The sequence below is a fragment of the Carcharodon carcharias genome, chromosome 1, assembly GCF_017639515.1.
Source record: "Carcharodon carcharias isolate sCarCar2 chromosome 1, sCarCar2.pri, whole genome shotgun sequence".
In the NCBI taxonomy this organism is placed as follows: domain Eukaryota; kingdom Metazoa; phylum Chordata; class Chondrichthyes; order Lamniformes; family Lamnidae; genus Carcharodon; species Carcharodon carcharias.
Window position 1 is genome coordinate 136,249,895 of NC_054467.1, and position 19,204 is coordinate 136,269,098.

Sequence of the window (19,204 nt, forward strand, 5' to 3'; positions counted from 1 at the left end):
GTAAGTCGGGTAAATTCTCTGGAGTTTAGTAAAATGAGAGGTGATCTCATTGAAACATTCAAGAATATGAAGGGGCTTGACAGGGTAGCCGGAGAGGTCATTTCCCCTGGCTGGGGAATCTAGAACAGGGGGCATAGTTTCAGGATAAGAAGCTGGTCATTTAGGACTGAGATGAGGAGAAATGTCTTCACTCAAAGGGTTGTGAATCTTTGGAATTCTCTACTCCAGAGGGTTGTGGATGTGCCATCATTGAATGTACCTAAGACTGAGGTCGACAGATTTCTGGTCTCACAGGGAATTGAGGGAAATGGGGAGTGGGTAGGAAAGTGGAGTTGAAGCCCAAGGTCAGCTATAATCATAATGAATGGTGGAGCAGGCTTGACGAGCCGTATGGTATTCTCCTCCCCCAATTCTTATGGTCTTACGTTCTTACATAGGACCTTTAAAATCACAGGATACCTCAAAGCAATTTAGTCAATAAAGTACCGTTGAAGTATAGTCACTAATTTTTTCTCATTCTTGGGAGATGAGAATCACTGGCAAGGCCAGATTTATTGCCCATCCCTAATTGCCCTTGAGAAGGAGGTGGTAAGCTGCTTTCTTGTTCTGCTGTGGTCCAGGTACACGTAGAGTACTGTTAGGAAGGGAGTTCCAGGATTTTGACCTAGCGACAATAAAGAAAAGGTGATATAGTTCCAAGTCAGGATGGTGTGCAACTTGGAGAACTTGCAGGTGGTGGTGGTGTTTCCATGCACCTGCTGCCCTTATCTTGGTTTGTCATCCAAGCAAGTGGAAATCCCCTTTTGGGGTTTTGGGGAGCAAGGGGGGGTGTCAGGATAGGAGTTGCTCACTACAGAATTCCCAGCCTCTGACCGACTGTTGTAGCCACAGTCTCCCAGCCTGAGGCCTGGGGCAGATCAGCCATGGTCTTATTGAATGGTGGGGCAGGCTTGAAGGGCTGAATGGTCTACTCCTGCTCCTATTTCTTATGTTCTGACCCACTGTTGTAGCCACAGTATTTTCAGTTCAGTTTATGGTCAATCGCAACTCCAGGATGCTGTTGGTCAAGCATTCAGTGATGCTCAAGCTATTGAATGTCAAGGGAAGATGGTTGTAGTATCTCTGGTTATTGCCTGGCACTTATGTGTCATGTATGCATGTGCCACTTGTCACTTGTCAGACAAGTCTGAATATTGCCCAGGTCCCGCATGCAGGCATGGACAGCTTCGGTATCTGAGGAGTTGCAACTGCTACTGATTGCACCCTTGTGCAAGAGGTCAGCAAACATTTCCACTTCTGACCTTATTTTGGAGGAAGATCATTGATGAAGCAGCTGAAGATGCTTGGGCCCAGGAGACTAGCCTGAGGAACTTCTGCACCAATTTTCTGGTGCTGAGATGATTGGCCTCCAACAACAAAATCCATCTGCCTGTATATCAAGTCTGACTCCAACAGCGGAGAGTTTTCTCCAATTCCCATTAACTTCAATTTCACTAGAATTCCTTGTTGCCACACTCAGTCAAATGCCGGCCTTAATAGCAAGGACAGTCACTCTCATCTCACCTCTGGAATGCAGTTCTTTTGCCCATATTTGGACCAAAACAGGAATGAGTTCTGGAGCTATGTAATCCCCAATTTTGAGCTGCTGAGTCTATTCTGAGTCTATCCAATTTAGCGCAATGGCAGTGCCACACAACACGATGAAGGGTGTTCTGGGTGTGAAGACTAGAATTCATTTCCACATGGTGTGTGTGGTGATCACTACTATCAACACAGTCATGGACCAATGCATTTGAGACAGGTAGATTGGTGAGATCAAGATCAAGGAGGTTTCTCCCTCTTATTGGTTCTCGCAGCACTTGATGCAGGTCCTGTTTAGCAGACACGTTTTTCAGGGCTCAGCCAGCTAGGTCAGTAGTAGTAGCAAAAAGCCACTTTTGATGATGGACATTGAAGTTCCCCCACCAGAGCACATTCTGTGCCCTTGCCACTCTCAGTGCTTCTTCCAAGTGGTGTTCAACATGGAGGAGCACTGATACATGAGTGAAGGAATGTGGTAGTTAGCAATCAACAGCAGGATTCCTTGTCCATGTTTGACCTGATATGGAAAGAATTCATGGGGTTCAGAGTGAACGTTGAGGGCTTGAAGTCAATGAAAATTAGGGGAACCCTCCTAGCATAAAGGAATAATTGTGGTTAGAGGTCATTCATCTTAGCCCCAGTATACAGCAGCAGGTATTCTTCAAGCCCGTCCCTTAGGCCCAACATTGATGACCTTCCCTGCACCATAAAGTTAGAAGTGGGATGTTCACCGATTGGCGCTGAACATTGCGCATTCATGGCTCCTCAGATACTGAAGTGGTCCATGCCCGCATGCAAGACCTGGCCAACATTCACGTTTGGGTTGATAAGTGATAAATGGCATCTGCGTCACAAAGTCAGAAGGTTGTGGGTTCAAATCGCATTCCAGGACTTGAGCACAAGAACCTAGGCTGACTCGCCAGTGTTTTATGGAGGAAGTGCTGCGCTGTTGGAGGTGCCATCTTTCAGATGAGGTATTAAACCGAAGCCCTGTCCACTCTCTAAAGTGGGAATAAAAGATCTCATCATACTATTTTGAAGAAGAGCTGAAGAGTTATCCCCAGCCTCCTGATCAATATTTATCCCTCAATCAACATCACAAAAACAGATTATCTAATCATTATGAATTGTTGTTTGTAGGGCCTTGCTGTGTACAGATTGGCTGCTGTGTTTACTAAATTACAACAGTGATTATACTTCAAAAGTACTTAATTAGCTATAAACTACTCTGATCCAACCTAAGGTCACGAAAGACGTTATAAAAATGCAAGTCTTTCTTTTGCACAAATGCCAGGCAATGACCTGGATCTTCAACAGAGCACTTAATCACCCCCCCTCCCCCTTAGTAATCAATGGTATTACCATGACTGAATCCCCCCACATCCTAGTGGTGACCACTGGCCAAAATCTTAACCAGACCAACCACATAAATACTGTGGCTACAAGAGCAGATATCTAATGAAACATTAGCTTTGTTTCCCTCATCACATATATTGCCAAACTTGAGTATTTCTAGCATTCTCTATTTTTACTTCAGATTTCCAGCACCTACAGCATTTTGCTTTTGTGATTAACTCAAGGGTCTTACTGAACCAGTTTAACAATAACACCCTAATGCTTATCATAATTAACTTTTACCCTATATTTCTCCTGGTAATAAATTTACCCAAAATTATGAAATTTCTGCATTCATCAATATGAAAAAGTAGGGGGTTATAAACTGCTATGTAATATTTTCCCTCTGGAGGTGGATCAAACACTGGCAGGCAAAACCACGCTTATTGCATCACAAAGTCATCTCAAAACAGTTTGGACACAAAAACCTCAAAGCATGGTTCAGACTGTTATAGTGACACAAGGCAAGTCAAATCGCTAGGCACCAGGCTCATTTACTCTGCAAGAGGCAGAAAGCCTGTTCACTTCTACACTCTGTCAGCCATGCCTATTAAAGACACTCAAAGTTAGTTAAAGGTCATTTCCTCCCACCCCTCTCTTTTCACCTCTCCTTATAGAATCTATGCTGAGATCCTTCAACAAAGGTCATGTTTTTCCAGATGTCAAGTTGTTAGAATTTTCATTAATTTGAGATTCCCAGAACTTGTTAAATATTTCAGCTTTATATAGAATCAGAACAATAAAGTATAAAAGGGAGCCATTCAGCCAGCTGTGCCTGCTCTTTGGTAAAGCTATTAAATTAATCCCACTCCCCTGCTTTTTGCCTATCAGCTGTGTAACATTTTTCTTTCCAAGTATTGATCCAATTCGCAGTTACTATCTAATCTGTTTCATTAACTTCTCAGGCAATGCTTTTCAGATCACAACAGCTCACTGCAAAAAAATAAAAAGAGTTCCTTGGGTTCTTTGCCAATCACATTAAATTTGTGTCCTCTGGTTACTGACTTTCCTGGCACTGGAAGGAGCTTTTCCTTATTAAGGATCTCCGTCAATTCTCCTCTTGATCATCTCTGTTTGAAAGAGAACAACCCCAGCTTCCCCAATCTTTCCACATAACTCAAGTCCCTCATCTGGGTGTTATTCTAATAAATCTCTTGTGTAACCCCTTCAAGGCCTTGACATTCTTCCCAAGGTATGGTGTCCAGAATTTAACACTATACTCCAGCTAAGGCCTAACCAGTCTTCATATAGGCTTAGCATAACTTTTTTATTCCAAGACTGTGTTGATTAAGGCAAAGATCCCATTTTCTTTTGAACAGCCTTCCAGGATTTGCATTAACATACTACTGTTCATGCACCCCTTTAAAATTGTATAATTTATTTTATATTGCTTTTCTTCATTCTTCACACCAGATTACTTCACAATCCTCTGCATTAAATTTCATCTGAGTGTTTTTAATTTAGCACCTCCTTATTTGCATTTATTATTTATGTACACCAGAAGTTTACCTAATGCAATTTGGATTCCTTTGGTGTTGGTATCTTTTTACATTTAATTAATTATTCTGATTATTGATATATTTTCTTATTTACCGTTACCCCCTTGGTTTAATTTACTTAGCATCTCCTTCATCCTCTGCACCAAATTTCCATTCGTCAGTTTTCTGCCATCACTCTCTTTAGCAAGGAACTCCGTTTGGCAGATTCACTTAACTTTCACCCAGCTCTGCACTTAAAACTCTCCAGACAGTTTCCACATATAAAATATTAAGTCATTTTACAACAATAGGATGGCACAGCTTGTAATTTGATCGTACAGAATCACCATTACATTATAGATCAAATTAGGTGGAAAGCATATATAATAATTTAAGTTTTCGGTAATTTCTTTTACCTTCCCACAGCAAATAATGTGACCTCTCCAGCTCGACTCCTTCTGAAGTCCTTTGACCTCTTTGGCTTTCGATGGCTGCAGCGTGAGCAAGTGCTTTTCCCTGCAACTCCACCAACTGTATGCAGATGATGCCCATGAAAAGAATTATCTGTTAGACTTCCAGTTGGCGATACAGGGCTGGCAGGACTTTCAGGGGTAACAGGACTAGGAGGACCATTGGGACTTGTCAGGCTTGAGAGGGAGAAAAAAATGGATGGAAATTAATTGTCAACATACAATATTAGAACTATTCACAATGTTATGATTGGCAAACAAGCTTCTGTGCAGTTTAACATTCGTACAAATGGTTTTCTAACCAAATTATTTCAAATGCATTTAAATAACATGTCTTTAAAATAGTGGTCTGACTATGGGTCAGACACTAGCCTTTCACCTCTGGAATAGAAATAAATTTTCTTGTCTTCTAAATGCAAGAGTCCATAAGAAATGGGTTTGGCCAGTTCAACAGAATTCCAAGTGAGGGATTAGCTTTCAGGACAAAAATAACCACTATGTCAGCACTAATATGGCTTTCAGGAAATAAAAATGGTGCAGTAAGAAGTGCTCTTATGAAACAGGGGATGAGATATTTTTTGGATAGAATGGAGAGAGCCTGCAACTGCTATGCTATAACGGACTTGGAAATTTTTGAAGACAACACTGGAAAGAATCCCAATCCCCACCACTAATATAAACAACACATTTTTAAAGTAGTGAATCATCAGTAAAAGCAATCTAGATGGGGTAAAGTAGCAAACGTGAACCTTCTGAAAGATCTACTTGGAACCGGCATAGCTGAGAATTCAAAGTGCCTTATCATAATTATATTTTATATTTAATTTCTGAATTCATTTATATTTTTATACCCTCAAGATCCATGTTAATATATTCTCCCAAGATTACTTTTCTGCTCCATGACCCACCACTTACCTGTACCTAATTACGCCTTGTAGCAAACATCTGCATTTATCTATAGCAAAAGTATTATCTATTTTGTCAATTTTTTGAATTAGAAACTCCTACATCCATTTTTGGAATGAAAAGTGCCCATATTGTAATTACACCTTTCCCTATCACCGCCACCAGTCCTACCCAACCACTGCAATACAAAGTTTGCAACCCCACTGCCCGGAGTGGTTATAATATAACTGTTGTAATTATATCCTTTAATACCTTCATTAATAATTTTACTTGAAGCCTAATGTTTGGACTAGATACGTTTGCCCAGAAAAATAACCACTGAAAGCAGGTTCTGCAGTTTGAACATACCTAGTTTATACCATCTACTAAGATGTGGCCACTGCATTTCCGCTAGCCCAGTGCCTCTTCCGTGGATCCAGCAAAATCTATTTGTTTGTTTTAAAATATATTTGAAGGCATGCTACAGGATAAATTTCAAAAGTTTTATCCAGGTAACATTTATTTTGAGCTTTATTTTTAAAATGTATGCAAGCACAAGCATTTTCAGATAATGAGAGATTGGGGAGAGAGTAAAGGAAAAGAGAGCAAAACTGGAACTTACAGATGCACTTGCAGAAACCAAAGAACACCAAATATAATGTTTACAGAGATCTCTTAAAGACTTACAAACCAATGCTGCCAGAATCCTGGGAAACTTCCACTCAGTGTTGTCAGGCCAATGCTTTTTCCCTCCCCTCTCAAATGTTGATACTCCAAGTGCCACCCCACTTTCTGTCAAATTACAAATTCCTCTCCACAGTTCTTAGATGCAAAGTTTCCCCTGCACAACACAGCCAGACCAAAGGGTCCAACCATGCTACCAAATTCCACTACATTTACACTTTTCACAGGGCAGAAATCTCCCCCAGTTGGGGAGGGGGAATTGTACAGGGGCAGGCACAAACCCGATTGGTGCCCCCAATCGGGGGTGTGCCGCCATTTTACGTGGGCGGGCCAATTAAGGCCTGCCCAGCGTGATGCGTGTCCGGAAGCGCTGAGCGCTCCCTGTGCAGGTGGGAGGATTCCCCGAGTCAGGGCCATGCAAGCGAAAGAGTGCAGAAATCTCCCTGAGGCATGGAGATGCCTAAGGGAGATTACGTTAAGGTTTAAAAATTTAAATCAAGGAAAGGAAATATTTTAAGATATGTCCCCTCATGTGACAGTGTCACATGAGCTGGGACATGCTCATGAATTTTGATTAAAAATTTTATTTAATTAATGAAACCTTCATGAAACCTCATCCTGCCTGTGGATGAGGTTCCATGAAAAATGCGAAGGCCGCTTGGGCTCTTTGTCTGCCCCACAACCTTAAGGTTGGATGGGCAGCCCTGTTAATTGTTTTAATAACTATTTAAATAACCTTAATAGGCCCTTGACAGTTTGGCGGGCATGCAGCCGACTCGGCTGCGTGCCCGCCAAACTGAAAATCTAATTGATGCATGCCCGACATCACCGCACCTCATTTTATGCATCGGCGAGTGGGCCCCGCCCCCGCTCGCTGACCCGAAAATTCTTCCCACAATGCAATGCAGAGCTATTACTTTGAGAATTGAATTCAGTGTAAAAGTCCCATAATACAATTGAATAAGTGTTATGAATATCTAGTTCATGCATTAAGTTAATACTTTAGAGGTAGTTTTTAGTTCAGGTAAGATTAAAGTTGTAAAGGGCAAGGCAATCAAAATACTGGGCTTTAGAGATTGCCAGAACACCTAAAAGAAAATGGCAGTTCAGAAGTTACCCATGTTTCTTTAATAATGTCAGAATATGGAGCCATAAAACAGCAAGAGGACTAATTTAGCTGGAGAAATTGAAAAGGGGGGATAATTGGCTTGGAGGTCAATTTGAGGATAGACCATATCAGGCTACATCATCATGGAGCTTATTAAGATTCTCTGGTTTCAATTTATCTGGGTGTTTGCTGGGAGAGGTTGTTAGTTGCAGTTTGGTCCTCATGTGATTTGCAGGTCACACAGAGAAGCCCTGGGAGCCATTCATCGTAATTAGGGCTCAGGAGAAATCCTGGGGAGCTGAGATGGCAGAAGGTTGCTGGTTCTGTGCTTAAGGCAATTAGGGTTCAGAGAAGCACAGGGAGCCATTTCCAGCTCGGTGCAGCCAAGAGACTGGAGTTTGGCAAAACCCAGGGACAGTGCCCACTTAGTGAAGCTAGTGGTCTATGAAAGAGTTGGAAGTGTGCTGGTATTGAAAGGTTGGAGTGCAGCTTTGTGAATCCCATGGAACGCAATATCAGAGGGAGAGAATGAACCATCGGAAGGTGAGCAGTCGTTGAGGCAGTGTGAGTCAGAGCAGCTTTTGAGGGAATTCAGAGGTTTAATCTTAGAAAATTAAAATCCCTCATGAGGGGGACAGTTTTAAATGACATCTGGGGGATTACTGAGAAATCTGTGGGATCTGTCTTGGTCACATCTGCCATTAATGTGCAGTGTGGTGTGTTCGATCCCAGTTTGACTGTTACTTCATATTTACCTCATGTTAATTCAGAATGTTAGAGTATAAGATAAATATTGTAAATTGTTTTACTTATCTGACTTTGTACAGTAAAACTTATTGTTTGTTTGTTTGAAACTGAAATCTTGTGGTTTTATTCTCTCGCTGGATAACCCGGATTTCAAACTTTGCCTACTTTAAACAAAATGTTTCTGATCTCTAACTGGATTGTAACATAATTCAAAACCAATTTTTATTGAAACATTAATTTAATAACCTTGATGTTAGCCCCTACATAGTGTACACACCCACACTGTTGTTATAAAATGACAGCCTCTGACTCATTGTGAGCAAGCCAGATCTATTTACTGCAGGCATAAGAAAAATAGATGTCATGAAAGTATAATAATTTTCATATTTTCTTGTTTATTATGAAGTAGGTTTATGAGGGTAAGTACAGTTGGGTCTGTGTGTGATTTAATTATATTTTGTAGTCAAGCAGACTGCAAGCTTTAAATCATTAAAAGCAGCTAGGTGCTTGACATGAGTAACATGGATGCTGACTTAGCATGTAAGGTGTGAAGGGAATCGGCATGTTTAGATAAATGAAGGGATATCTGGATTTCAAAGGGATCTCAATCTGTTTACAACTAGCCAGATAAGCAAGGCTAAGGAATATGTTTATTTTTCAGAAAGGTTACTGATAATATTGGCAATATCAAACTTTTTAATATTATGAGGAAGATACAGTTTCAAATTCATATGGAATGATAGGATTTACATATCAAAAAGAGAGAAACATATGTAAAGGAGAATGAAAGTTTATGTGTCCGAAGGCCATGTGAGATATAACAGGAGTGTGTGAAATAGCCTTAATGAAGCCTCCAGCATGTGTGCATTAGTCTGCTAAGTAACGAAATGGAAGCTGGAGAAAAGCCGTTTGGAATTCCACTATATTGTGTTAACTTATTGAGTTTGTTTTAAGTTGAAAATCTATTTTTGGACCATTGCCTTAAAGAGAGAGACACTCGGGGTAGGTTAATTAGGAACTTTAGGAGTTATTCTCAGTCAGTAATTTGTAGTTTTATGTATGTGTTTCAAATATCTTATATTTTGTGAATAAATACTTTAATGTAATTTTTAAAATCTCTGATGGTCCTGGTGGACTTATTACTTTTGGGACAGAATTTTGAGGTCAGCGGGAGGGCGCAGTTGGCGCCCCCAGGAGCAGCCAGGAAGCGGCTCGTCGTCCGCGATCAGTCCCCGATCACAATTTCAAACTGTTGGCCCGCCCAGCATGAAACATGGCTCCTCACTGGTCAGAAAGGGAGCAGGTGCAGGTACGCCACTGGGTCCAATGGTAATCCAGTGCCAGTTTAAAAATAGCCCAGGCAGGCCCTGGTAGGCTGCCATGGAAGAACGTCTCCTCTGCGTCTTCAACATTCAAGTTATGGAGTTGAGTGCGGCTGCACATGGCAGGCGGGAGGGTAGGCCGGCTGGGCACTCAGCCTCCTGCTCTATGGATGACGCCTCGCAATCCTCCCGGAGGAGGTGGCCGCCAAGTGGGACACCCCAAAGATGGGAAGAGCAGGCCACTGTACCTCACAAAGGTGGCATGGGAAGATGTTGCAGCACTGGTTAGTAGCCATGATGTGGTGCAATGCCGGAAGAGGTTCAATGACCTGCTGAGCTCTCAGGAAGGGTGAGTGCCATGTTGGCATGGGTCAGTGTGCAGAAGTGTTAAGATGTGCCCATCCCCCTGTGGACCTCAGATGCCCTAGAATCTGAGTGCAAACTGTCAGTGACACCGGAGCTGGACAAGGTGGTGCATCCTGGCTACTTGGACCGAGTGCCTTGTAGTTCGAGGGCCATGGCTCAGATGGGCCCTGCAAGGTGTTCGTCAGCTTGAGTTGGCCAGGCTGCAATGGCACTGCTGGTAGAGAATGCACTAATCAATAGTCCTCTGTTCTTTCAAGAGAAGACAAGCCATAACCAATTGGAGAGGTCACAGACAGGTGGAGGCCCACCCAACCTGCTGTTAATCACCAAGTTCGAGCAAGGCACCCTTGAGCTAGAGAGCCGGCATGCTCCGCACGCAGCCTGGTGAGAGTTTCAGATTGTGCAACCATTCTAGTGTAGTCTCTTCATTGATGCCACCAGTGGACAGCACAATACCCATTACCAGGGTAACGGAAGGCTGTCTGATACCTGGAAGGGTCCACACTGTCTGAATCCTCCAGAGCCTTGCAGATACGAATAAGTCCTGACACGAAGCCTGGAAATGCTAAGAATGAAGCCCCAAACATAGAAGAAGTTGACAAGTACCAATAAGCAACCAGCAGCAAACTATCTCCAAACCTCCTCACTGTTCACACTGGCAATGCTGCTGAACCTTTTTATCCCACCCTTGGGTGAGGTTTTTGAAATTGTCAACTGCCCGCCTGCCCGTTTTGCCCATGCAACAAGCATGAAGTCACACAGGCAACATAAAATACAGCTTAACTGCCTTTTTAATGGCCTTCACCGGCCTCGTAACTAATGGCTTGGGCAGATCTGACACCCACGTGCACCTGCCAAGCGAAATATCGCATGAGTGCGCAATGACGTTGGGAAGCTCACCCGGTGTCATCAAGTACTATTTTATACTCGAGCGTGTCGAGCATGCGCGCCTGCAAACTGAGCGAAAAATTCTGTCCCTAAATTCAGCGCACACATCTCGTAATAAATACAAATTGCAAAACCGTTGTGATAGCGTGACCAAGTTTCCCTCAAGGATTTGGTCCACCTGGCACACATCATCTGCCACGTCATAACAATAAAGCTGTTACTAAACTCGATGTGAAAACCAACTTTCCTCACATTCTCCTAGAAATTGGGCTGGAGAGGAACTTGCAGTGGCGGTGGAGGAGGATCCAATTGTCATGGTCCATGTACATACCTACAACATAGCTAGAACCAGGAAAGAGATTCTGCATACAGAGTATGAACGCCTAGGCACTAAATTAAAAAGCAGAACCTCAAAGGTTATAACTCTGCATTATTACCTGAGCCACGTGCAAATTGGGAGAGGGTACATAAAATTGGAGAGATGAATACATGGCTCAAAGACTGGTGTGGGAGATCAGTTCAGGTTGTTGAATACTAGTGTTGGGGAAATTGAGGGCTGTGCCATTGGGATTGTCTGCACCTGAACTATGCTGGGACCAGCGTTCATGTGAACCGCATAGCTCGGGAAATAGAGGGGGTTTTAAACTAAATAGTGAGGGCAAGGGATCAAATGCAGGCAGATGTAGTGTATTAAAAAGAGTAGAGACAAGGGAAGAGAGGAAGTTATTAATATGGTAAATGATAAGCAGACCATGACAGTAAGGAACAGAGAGTACATGTTTAAGAGTAAATCAACAGATAACCCTAGAGGTCACAAAAACAATAAAAAGGACAAAACCTAAGGCTCTGTATCTTCATGTAACATTAAAAAAAAACAGATGAACTGATAGTGCAAATAGAGATTAATAAGTACGATCTAATAGCAATTGCAGAGACATGGCTGCAAGATGGCATAGGTTGGGACCAAATATTGAAGGATAGGAAGTTATAAAAAGTTGGAGGGGTGGTTATGTTAATTAAAGACGACATTAGCATGATAGAGAGGGTTGCCCTAAGTTCAAGAAACCACTGTACAGTCTGCATGTGGAGGTGTGTTTGGAAGCTGACACACGCCTACTAGTGAAAGCAGAAAATTTAGTTTAATAAAAGCAACCTCTCACCAGCTAGGCCATCAAAAATAAAACTCTAGGTCGGGACATAGGACTTAATCTGATACTGACAAAATTACCTGTGACTCAACCATAACCCAATAGCAGGATCAATGTAGCAAACTGTCAAGTGATTCAAAAAAATAGGTTGGAGTTGTTTGGTAGTACAGAACTTGAATATTGCTGAAAGAAGTGTAAGAAATTAGGGTCTTTAATAAGCAGGTATTTTCTAGGTTTTATTGGATTAGCTAAACAGTCTTGATTCTCTCTCTGGAAAGAGGATTTCTAAATACTTTGACCTCTAAACAGTCTTAGTTTAGGCTGCCATGTTGACATTCCTAAGCTGATAGAGTGGCATTTTGTGCACCCCTTTATCTTTGCAACTGTTTAGAAAGGGCCAGGATATGACCTTCAGCAAGATTTACCTAAAAGCTGAACTTGAGCACAAGGTGGGTGGTAACTACTCAGATGTTTTGAGCTCTTATCCTCTATTCAATGGTCAGAATAGTTAGATGGATAATTGACACTAGGGAAGCTACCAGCATCCCAAAGGGGGTATATATTGGTGTCATACTGGTGGTGGTGGTGGTGGGGGGGGGATTGAGGCGCTGGTGAGGTGGCAGTGCTCGTTGGGCAGCTGCCTTCTTTAACTGAAAGATGGACCAGAGGAGGAGGAGGAGGAAGATCGATGGATTGAGCGAAGAGTTTCCTAACACTTCAACTAGAGAACGGAATACTATTATCACAAGCTATTACTTCTTCTGATATGATATATTAACTAATAGGCAGAAAAAGTGTATCTAAACTGTTGTTTCTTAATAAACCATCTTAAATGACTTAAGGCTGGTCGACTGCCTATTTAGGTATCTGTGGCCTCCAGATCTCACAACCTTTCAACAATCTTACAAAGTGGCCTGATGAGGGCAAGACGAAAAGCTTCAACATGTCTCTTTATTCAGCAAATACTATTGTGGCTGTGTACAACAGCCTTCAGATCATAAGTTTTTTTAAAAATCTTCAATCAGCTAATGAAATCTTTAGATAAATAAATAACAACAATGCCATCAAAATAAATTTTTATAAAAATATGAATTTATGGTGGAACCTGCCTTCTACAGATTTGTCTCTTCAGACATCGCGCCACATGAAACTATCCCATCCCCGATGGATTTGTTAAACGTCCATCACCTTAGTAGGTCAAAGAGCTCTGACACAAAAAGATGATTACTTCAATTTCTATAAACCTTAGTTTTCCAAAACTAAATACATTGCTAGATTGCAAAGTAAGTACCTTAAACTGTCCTTTTGCAACATAGCTATCTACAGCTATCACCAGAGGGCGATAAAGCATCAGATACGCTTTCAGGTGCTTGACTGCGATGCATGGACATTTTTTGTTGCAGCTTTTTACGGGTTTATTTCATTATTTTCAGGTCTGTAGCTCCCTGAGGCAGCTGTCTACCTTCAGAGAGCTCTTTCGCAGCGCTCACCCGTGCCTGTGGTGACGTCGTTGCCCACCCTCATCCCACCCCCACCCCGGCAGCGCTGAGGTTTTAAACAAGTGCTTCATGCTGGCTGGCCATTAATTGGCCAGCCAACATGAAATAGCAGTTGGGGGTCCATTTCCCAGATTTATTTTAATTTTATTTCCTAATGGAAACTTTATCCTGCCCTTGGATGAGGTTTGATGAAAGATGTAAAGGCCACCTGACCGATTCACCTGTTCGCCAGCCATAAGGTTGGACGGGGCATGAAAAATCGCAGACAATTGTGCCGTTAATGGACTTATTTGCCCGCTTAATTGTCGGCGGGTGCACTTCCAACTTTTGCACGCTCCCGTTGAGTGAAATATCATGAGTGCATGATGATGTCGGGACACTTGCCCGATGTCATCTGGTGTGATTTTATGCCAAATTGGGTCGGGCGCACGCTTTTGTCCTCTGTTTCTGTTTCTTCAGGCTGTGAAATCAATCAATGAATTACAGGTTTCAAAGTAGCTTTTATCTCCTGCATGCAAATGAATTACATACGCAAGTTAATACTCTGAACTGGGCACAGACTTGCACATAGTCAATTGGCATAGATTGCAAACAGACTGGAAACAATGTAGGAATTTGATGGAGGGGAAAGGCAGTTTCTCACAACCAATGCAAAAGGACTGGACCCACAGTCAAGTAGGCACGTGATTTGAATGGGAACTTGGAGGTGGTGGTGTTCCTATGCACCTGAGGCCAGTGGCCTTCTAGGAGATTGAGGTCATGGATTTGGAAGGTGCTGTCAAAGAGGTCTTAGTAATTGCTGCAGTGCATCTCGTAGATGGTACACATTACTGACGTGGTGGAGTGAGTGAATGTTTCAGCTGGCAGATGGGGCGCTGATCAAACAAGCTGCTTTGTCCTGGATGGTTCCAAACCCCTTGAGCTTAGTTTGAGCTTTAGAAAGTGGGAAGTATTGCAACATATCCTGACTTGTGTGCCTTGTAGATATTGTAAGGAACATATCTTTGTATTTTTGTTGGACTGTTGTAAAGAACATATCTTTCTATTTTCTGTTGGACTGTGGATTAAAATTACAGTTTGAAAGACATGTTCACTGGAGCAGGATGAGAGATATATACAATGTTGCAGTGCTGGAACAAAGTGTGCCATGAAAGACAGGATGGTGCCAGAAAGAAGTCCTGGACCAAGGAAACTGCCTGGCAACAAGGTTTTAATTGGCTCCTGATCAGGTGACCAAGTTTTATATGAGAACAGTGCAGTAGAATAGCTCCTAGTCAGAAAGAAAAAATACCTAAAACCTCTCTCTCATGTGTGTAAGATTCCAGTAATTCCACAACAAAAGCTAGCTTTTTTTCTCCTCATATCTCTATAACCTACTCTCTCTCTGAAAACCTCCGTCAAGAGGCAAAGGGGAAAATCACTGTTAGAGACATTGAAAGGCAAATGCTGAACCAATGAACTAAATACTGAAAGTGCTGGAAGACCACCTCATGTCATCAACAAGAAGAGAAAGGAATTTGGAAGACATTAATCAAAATCAACCCACTGAATCCTCTAGAAGTGGTGCTATTGAGCTGTTTTATCCCACCCTTAAAATCTATGTTTTTGTGTGTCTTGTATGTGTGTGTATAGGGATTTAAGAAGGGGTAGAGTTTAGGTTATAGAATTAGAAATTAGCAGTTCATATTTCTTTCTTTTGCCACTGGTTAAAGACAATTTATTCAATAAACAGTCATTTACTTATTAAGTTTACAAACCTGATGCTCGTATTCTGTTAACCTAAATTAAGTTAGGTGGATTGATCAAACTTTTTCACATTTGTTGCAGCTCAGGGAACAGTGGGACTTGATATTACAGTGCATTATCCCCAGTGAGTCGTGACAATACTAGCAAGGTTTTGGAGAGTCAGGAGATTAGTTACTCACTGCGTAATACCCAACATCTGACCTTCTCTTGTAGCCACATTTTTGTTTTGGCTGATTCAGTTAACTTTCTAGTTAGTAGTGGCCCCCAGGGTGTGATGGGAAATTTGATGATAGTAATGCCATTGAAAGTCAAGGATAGCGGTGCCTATCATTTGTGTGGCATTCATGTTACTTGCCACTTATCAGCCCAAGTCTGAATGAGGAATGGTCATTGATTAAGCAGCTGAAGATGGTTGGGCCTAAGACACTGCCTTGTGGAACACCTGCAATGTCCTGGGATTGAGATGATTGACTACCAACAATCACAACCATCTTTATGCTAGGTAGGACTCCAGCTGGAGAGTTTTTTTCGATTCTCATTGATCTGAACTTTACTAGGGCTCCTTGATGCCACATTCAGTCAAATGCCGCTTTGATATCAAGGACAGTCACTCTGGATTCAGCTCTTTTTGTCAGTGTTTGGACAAAAGTGGAATAGAGGTCTGGAGCCGAGTGATAATTGAGCTCTTCAATTTGCTCTACTTTTTGTTAATAGGACAGACCTGGGCAAATATCTACATTGTTGGGTAGATGGCAGCATTGTAGCTCTACTAGAACAGCTTGGCTAGAGTTGTGGGTAGTTCTGGGCACAAGTCTTTTCAATAATATATCTGGGTTGTTGCCACAGCACATAGCCATTGTTGTATCCAACATTCTCAGTGTTTCTTCATCATGTGGAGTGAATCGAATAGATTGAAAGCTGGTTTCTATGACAGGTGGGGACATCAGGTAGGGACGTGCTGAGCTCCACCATCAGATGATAGGGATGTTCATAGAGGTGGTTCCTCTGGTTAGTTTTTTAATTGCCCTATTCATGACTAGTTATGATAGGACTTGACTTGGAAATATACTGCTATTCTTTTACCATTACTGGGTCAAAATCCTGCAAAGTCCTCCCTAACAGCGGCATGGGAGTACATTCACCGCACACAGTGCAGAATAGAATTCAGAGTAGAAAGATGGAGTAGAAAGAAGGGTAGGAAGGGGCATGCTGTGCAGGAATCCTCCAGGAGAGTTGCACTGAGGGTACAGCGAAGTATATGAATGCAGTAGCAATTGGGGATTCAACTGTCAGAAGAAAGACAGGCAGTTCTGCCCCTGTTGACATGAGACCTGCATGGTGTCAGAGTAAGGGACAGCACATGGACAGAACAGGGAAGGGAAAAGAGACAGGCTTTGTGGTCAATGTTGGAGCCAACGACAAAGGGAGGACGGGCCAAGGAATTTAAGAAACTAGGGAGGAAGTTAAAAACCAAGACCTCAAAACGTAGTAATCTCTGACACAAAAACAGAATTACCTGGAAAAACTCAGCAGGTCTGGCAGCATCGGCGGAGAAGAAAAGAGTTGACGTTTCGAGTCCTCCCTTTGTCGTTGGCTCCAACATTGACCACAAAGCCTGTCTCTTTTCCCTTCCCTGTTCTGTCCATGTGCTGTCCCTTACTCTGACACCATGCAGGTCTCATGTCAACAGGGGCAGAACTGCCTGTCTTTCTTCTGACAGTTGAATCCCCAATTGCTACTGCATTCATATACTTCGCTGTACCCTCAGTGCAACTCTCCTGGAGGATTCCTGCACAGCATGCCCCTTCCTACCCTTCTTTCTACTCCATCTTTCTACTCTGAATTCTATTCTGCACTGTGTGCGGTGAATGTACTCCCATGCCGCTGTTAGGGAGGACTTTGCAGGATTTTGACCCAGTAATGGTAAAAGAATAGCAGTATATTTCCAAGTCAAGTCCTATCATAACTAGTCATGAATAGGGTCATGAGGACTCGAAACGTCAACTCTTTTCTTCTCCGCCGATGCTGCCAGACCTGCTGAGTTTTTCCAGGTAATTCTGTTTTTGTTTTGGATTTCCAGCATCCGCAGTTTTTTTGTTTTTTTTTTTTTTTTTTTTGTTTTTTTCTCTGTAGTAATCTCTGGATTACTCCCGTTATCATGTGCTAGTGAGAACAGAAAATAGGACATGGCAGGTTGATGCATGGCTGGAGGCATGATGCATGAGACAGCTTCAGATTTCCAGCATCAGATCTGTGGCAGCAAGGACCTGTTCAAGATGAATGGGTAGCACTGATTGCAGCTGGCCCAATATCTTCACAGGCAGGTTAACTAATGCTTTGGGGGAGGGATTAAACTAATTTGACAGAGAGTTGAGCACCGTGTTGCAGTATTATAAATGGAAACAAGGTACACAGAGGACTTGGAAACAGAGTTAGAAATAATACAGAATGAGATGGGATCATAGAAACTACAGAGATCTATGGTAGATAATCTTCCACAGTCTACGTTAGGTATATAAACATTTATCGACAAAATCCCTTAGGGTATTGAACACTTCAGTAAGATGGCCCTGAGCTTTCCCTTCTTCAGTGAAAGCACCAACAGGTGCATAAACTCAGCTAGCAATTTAGCTGTCCCACATTAAACCCTATCCAATGCCTGGTTGTCTTCCTCATAGTATTGACTAGAACTATACATCAGTCCAGCTGGGTCTGAACCAACCTTTTGTAGGAAGTCAAGCATTTCCTGCAATTTGCAATTTCCTCAAATAATACAACCTCTTTATTCCTGCTATATATTGTGTTGAAGGAAAGATTGTTGAAGCCATATTGCCGTAATTGGTGCCAGAGGCCTAAATACGAAGTACTGCCCCTGAATGCAGCCCCCATCATTTTCACCAGGGGGGTAGGAGGAAACAGGGGTAGGCTATGCTTTGCACATCCGTGGTTCACGGAGGCAGCTGCCCATGTTAAAGTGCAGCTGTGTTATGACATGGCAGATGGTATGTGCAGGTAGGTCAAATTCATGAGGGAAGCTTGATCATGCTATCACAATGGTTTTGCAATTTGTATTTATTTTGAGATGTGTGCCCTGAAATCAGAAGTAATAAGTCCACCAAGACTTGAGATTTTTTTTAAACTAAAATTAACATATACATTAACAAAGGAGAAGATTTGAAGCACACATGTAGGCCTACAAATTACCACTATAATAACTCCTAAAATCCCTAATTAGTCTGGCTCCCAGTTACATCCCCTTTAGGGGGACGGTCCCCTTAAGCACAAGTCTTTAAATTATCCAGGTTCCAGTAGCCGCTTCCAAGTCACATATGTATACCATAAACAACAGCAGCCCTAAAACAGATCTCCAAGGTTCCCCAATAATTACCTTTGATCCAGTTTCATATACATTCCTTTGCCTTCTCTTTCAGCCAAACTTTTGCAAACAGAAGCACTTCATCTGTTCCATTCCTTGGACCAAATTAACTAACATATTTAAGTAACATTCACAATGTTCATTGAAGAGAGAACAAATCTTGTGGACAGCAGCAAGAGCCATTATATACAATTTTCTTTCTATCATTTGCAGCTAGACAGAGTTAATGACAAGAGGTGAGAAAACCAACTAACTTAGCCTCATCCTCACCAATCTACCTGAAAAAAATGGAGTTGTCCATGACTGTGCTGAGCGAATTAAAATTCAGAACAGATCCAGCAGCTCAAAACGGGGCATCTGTGAGGTGCTGTGGCTCATCAACAACAGAATTGTATTCAACCATAATCTGTAACCTCATGGCCCAGTTTATCCCTCATCAAACAGGGGACTGACACTGGTTCAATGATTATGTCAAGAACACCAAAATAAGCATACCTGATAATAAGGTGCC

General features: G+C 42.2%; 1 protein-coding gene across 3 annotated transcripts in view; it reads right to left on the minus strand.

Moving 5' to 3' along the window:
- rell1 (RELT like 1) overlaps positions 1 to 19,204 on the minus strand; it is a 78,662-nt gene that overhangs the window by 22,922 nt on the left and 36,536 nt on the right. For all 3 annotated transcript variants that reach the window (XM_041195317.1, XM_041195335.1, XM_041195325.1), the window contains exon 5: positions 4,871 to 5,101. In XM_041195317.1, the coding sequence (XP_041051251.1) occupies positions 4,871 to 5,101 (231 nt within the window). The remainder of the gene's footprint in view (positions 1 to 4,870; positions 5,102 to 19,204) is intronic.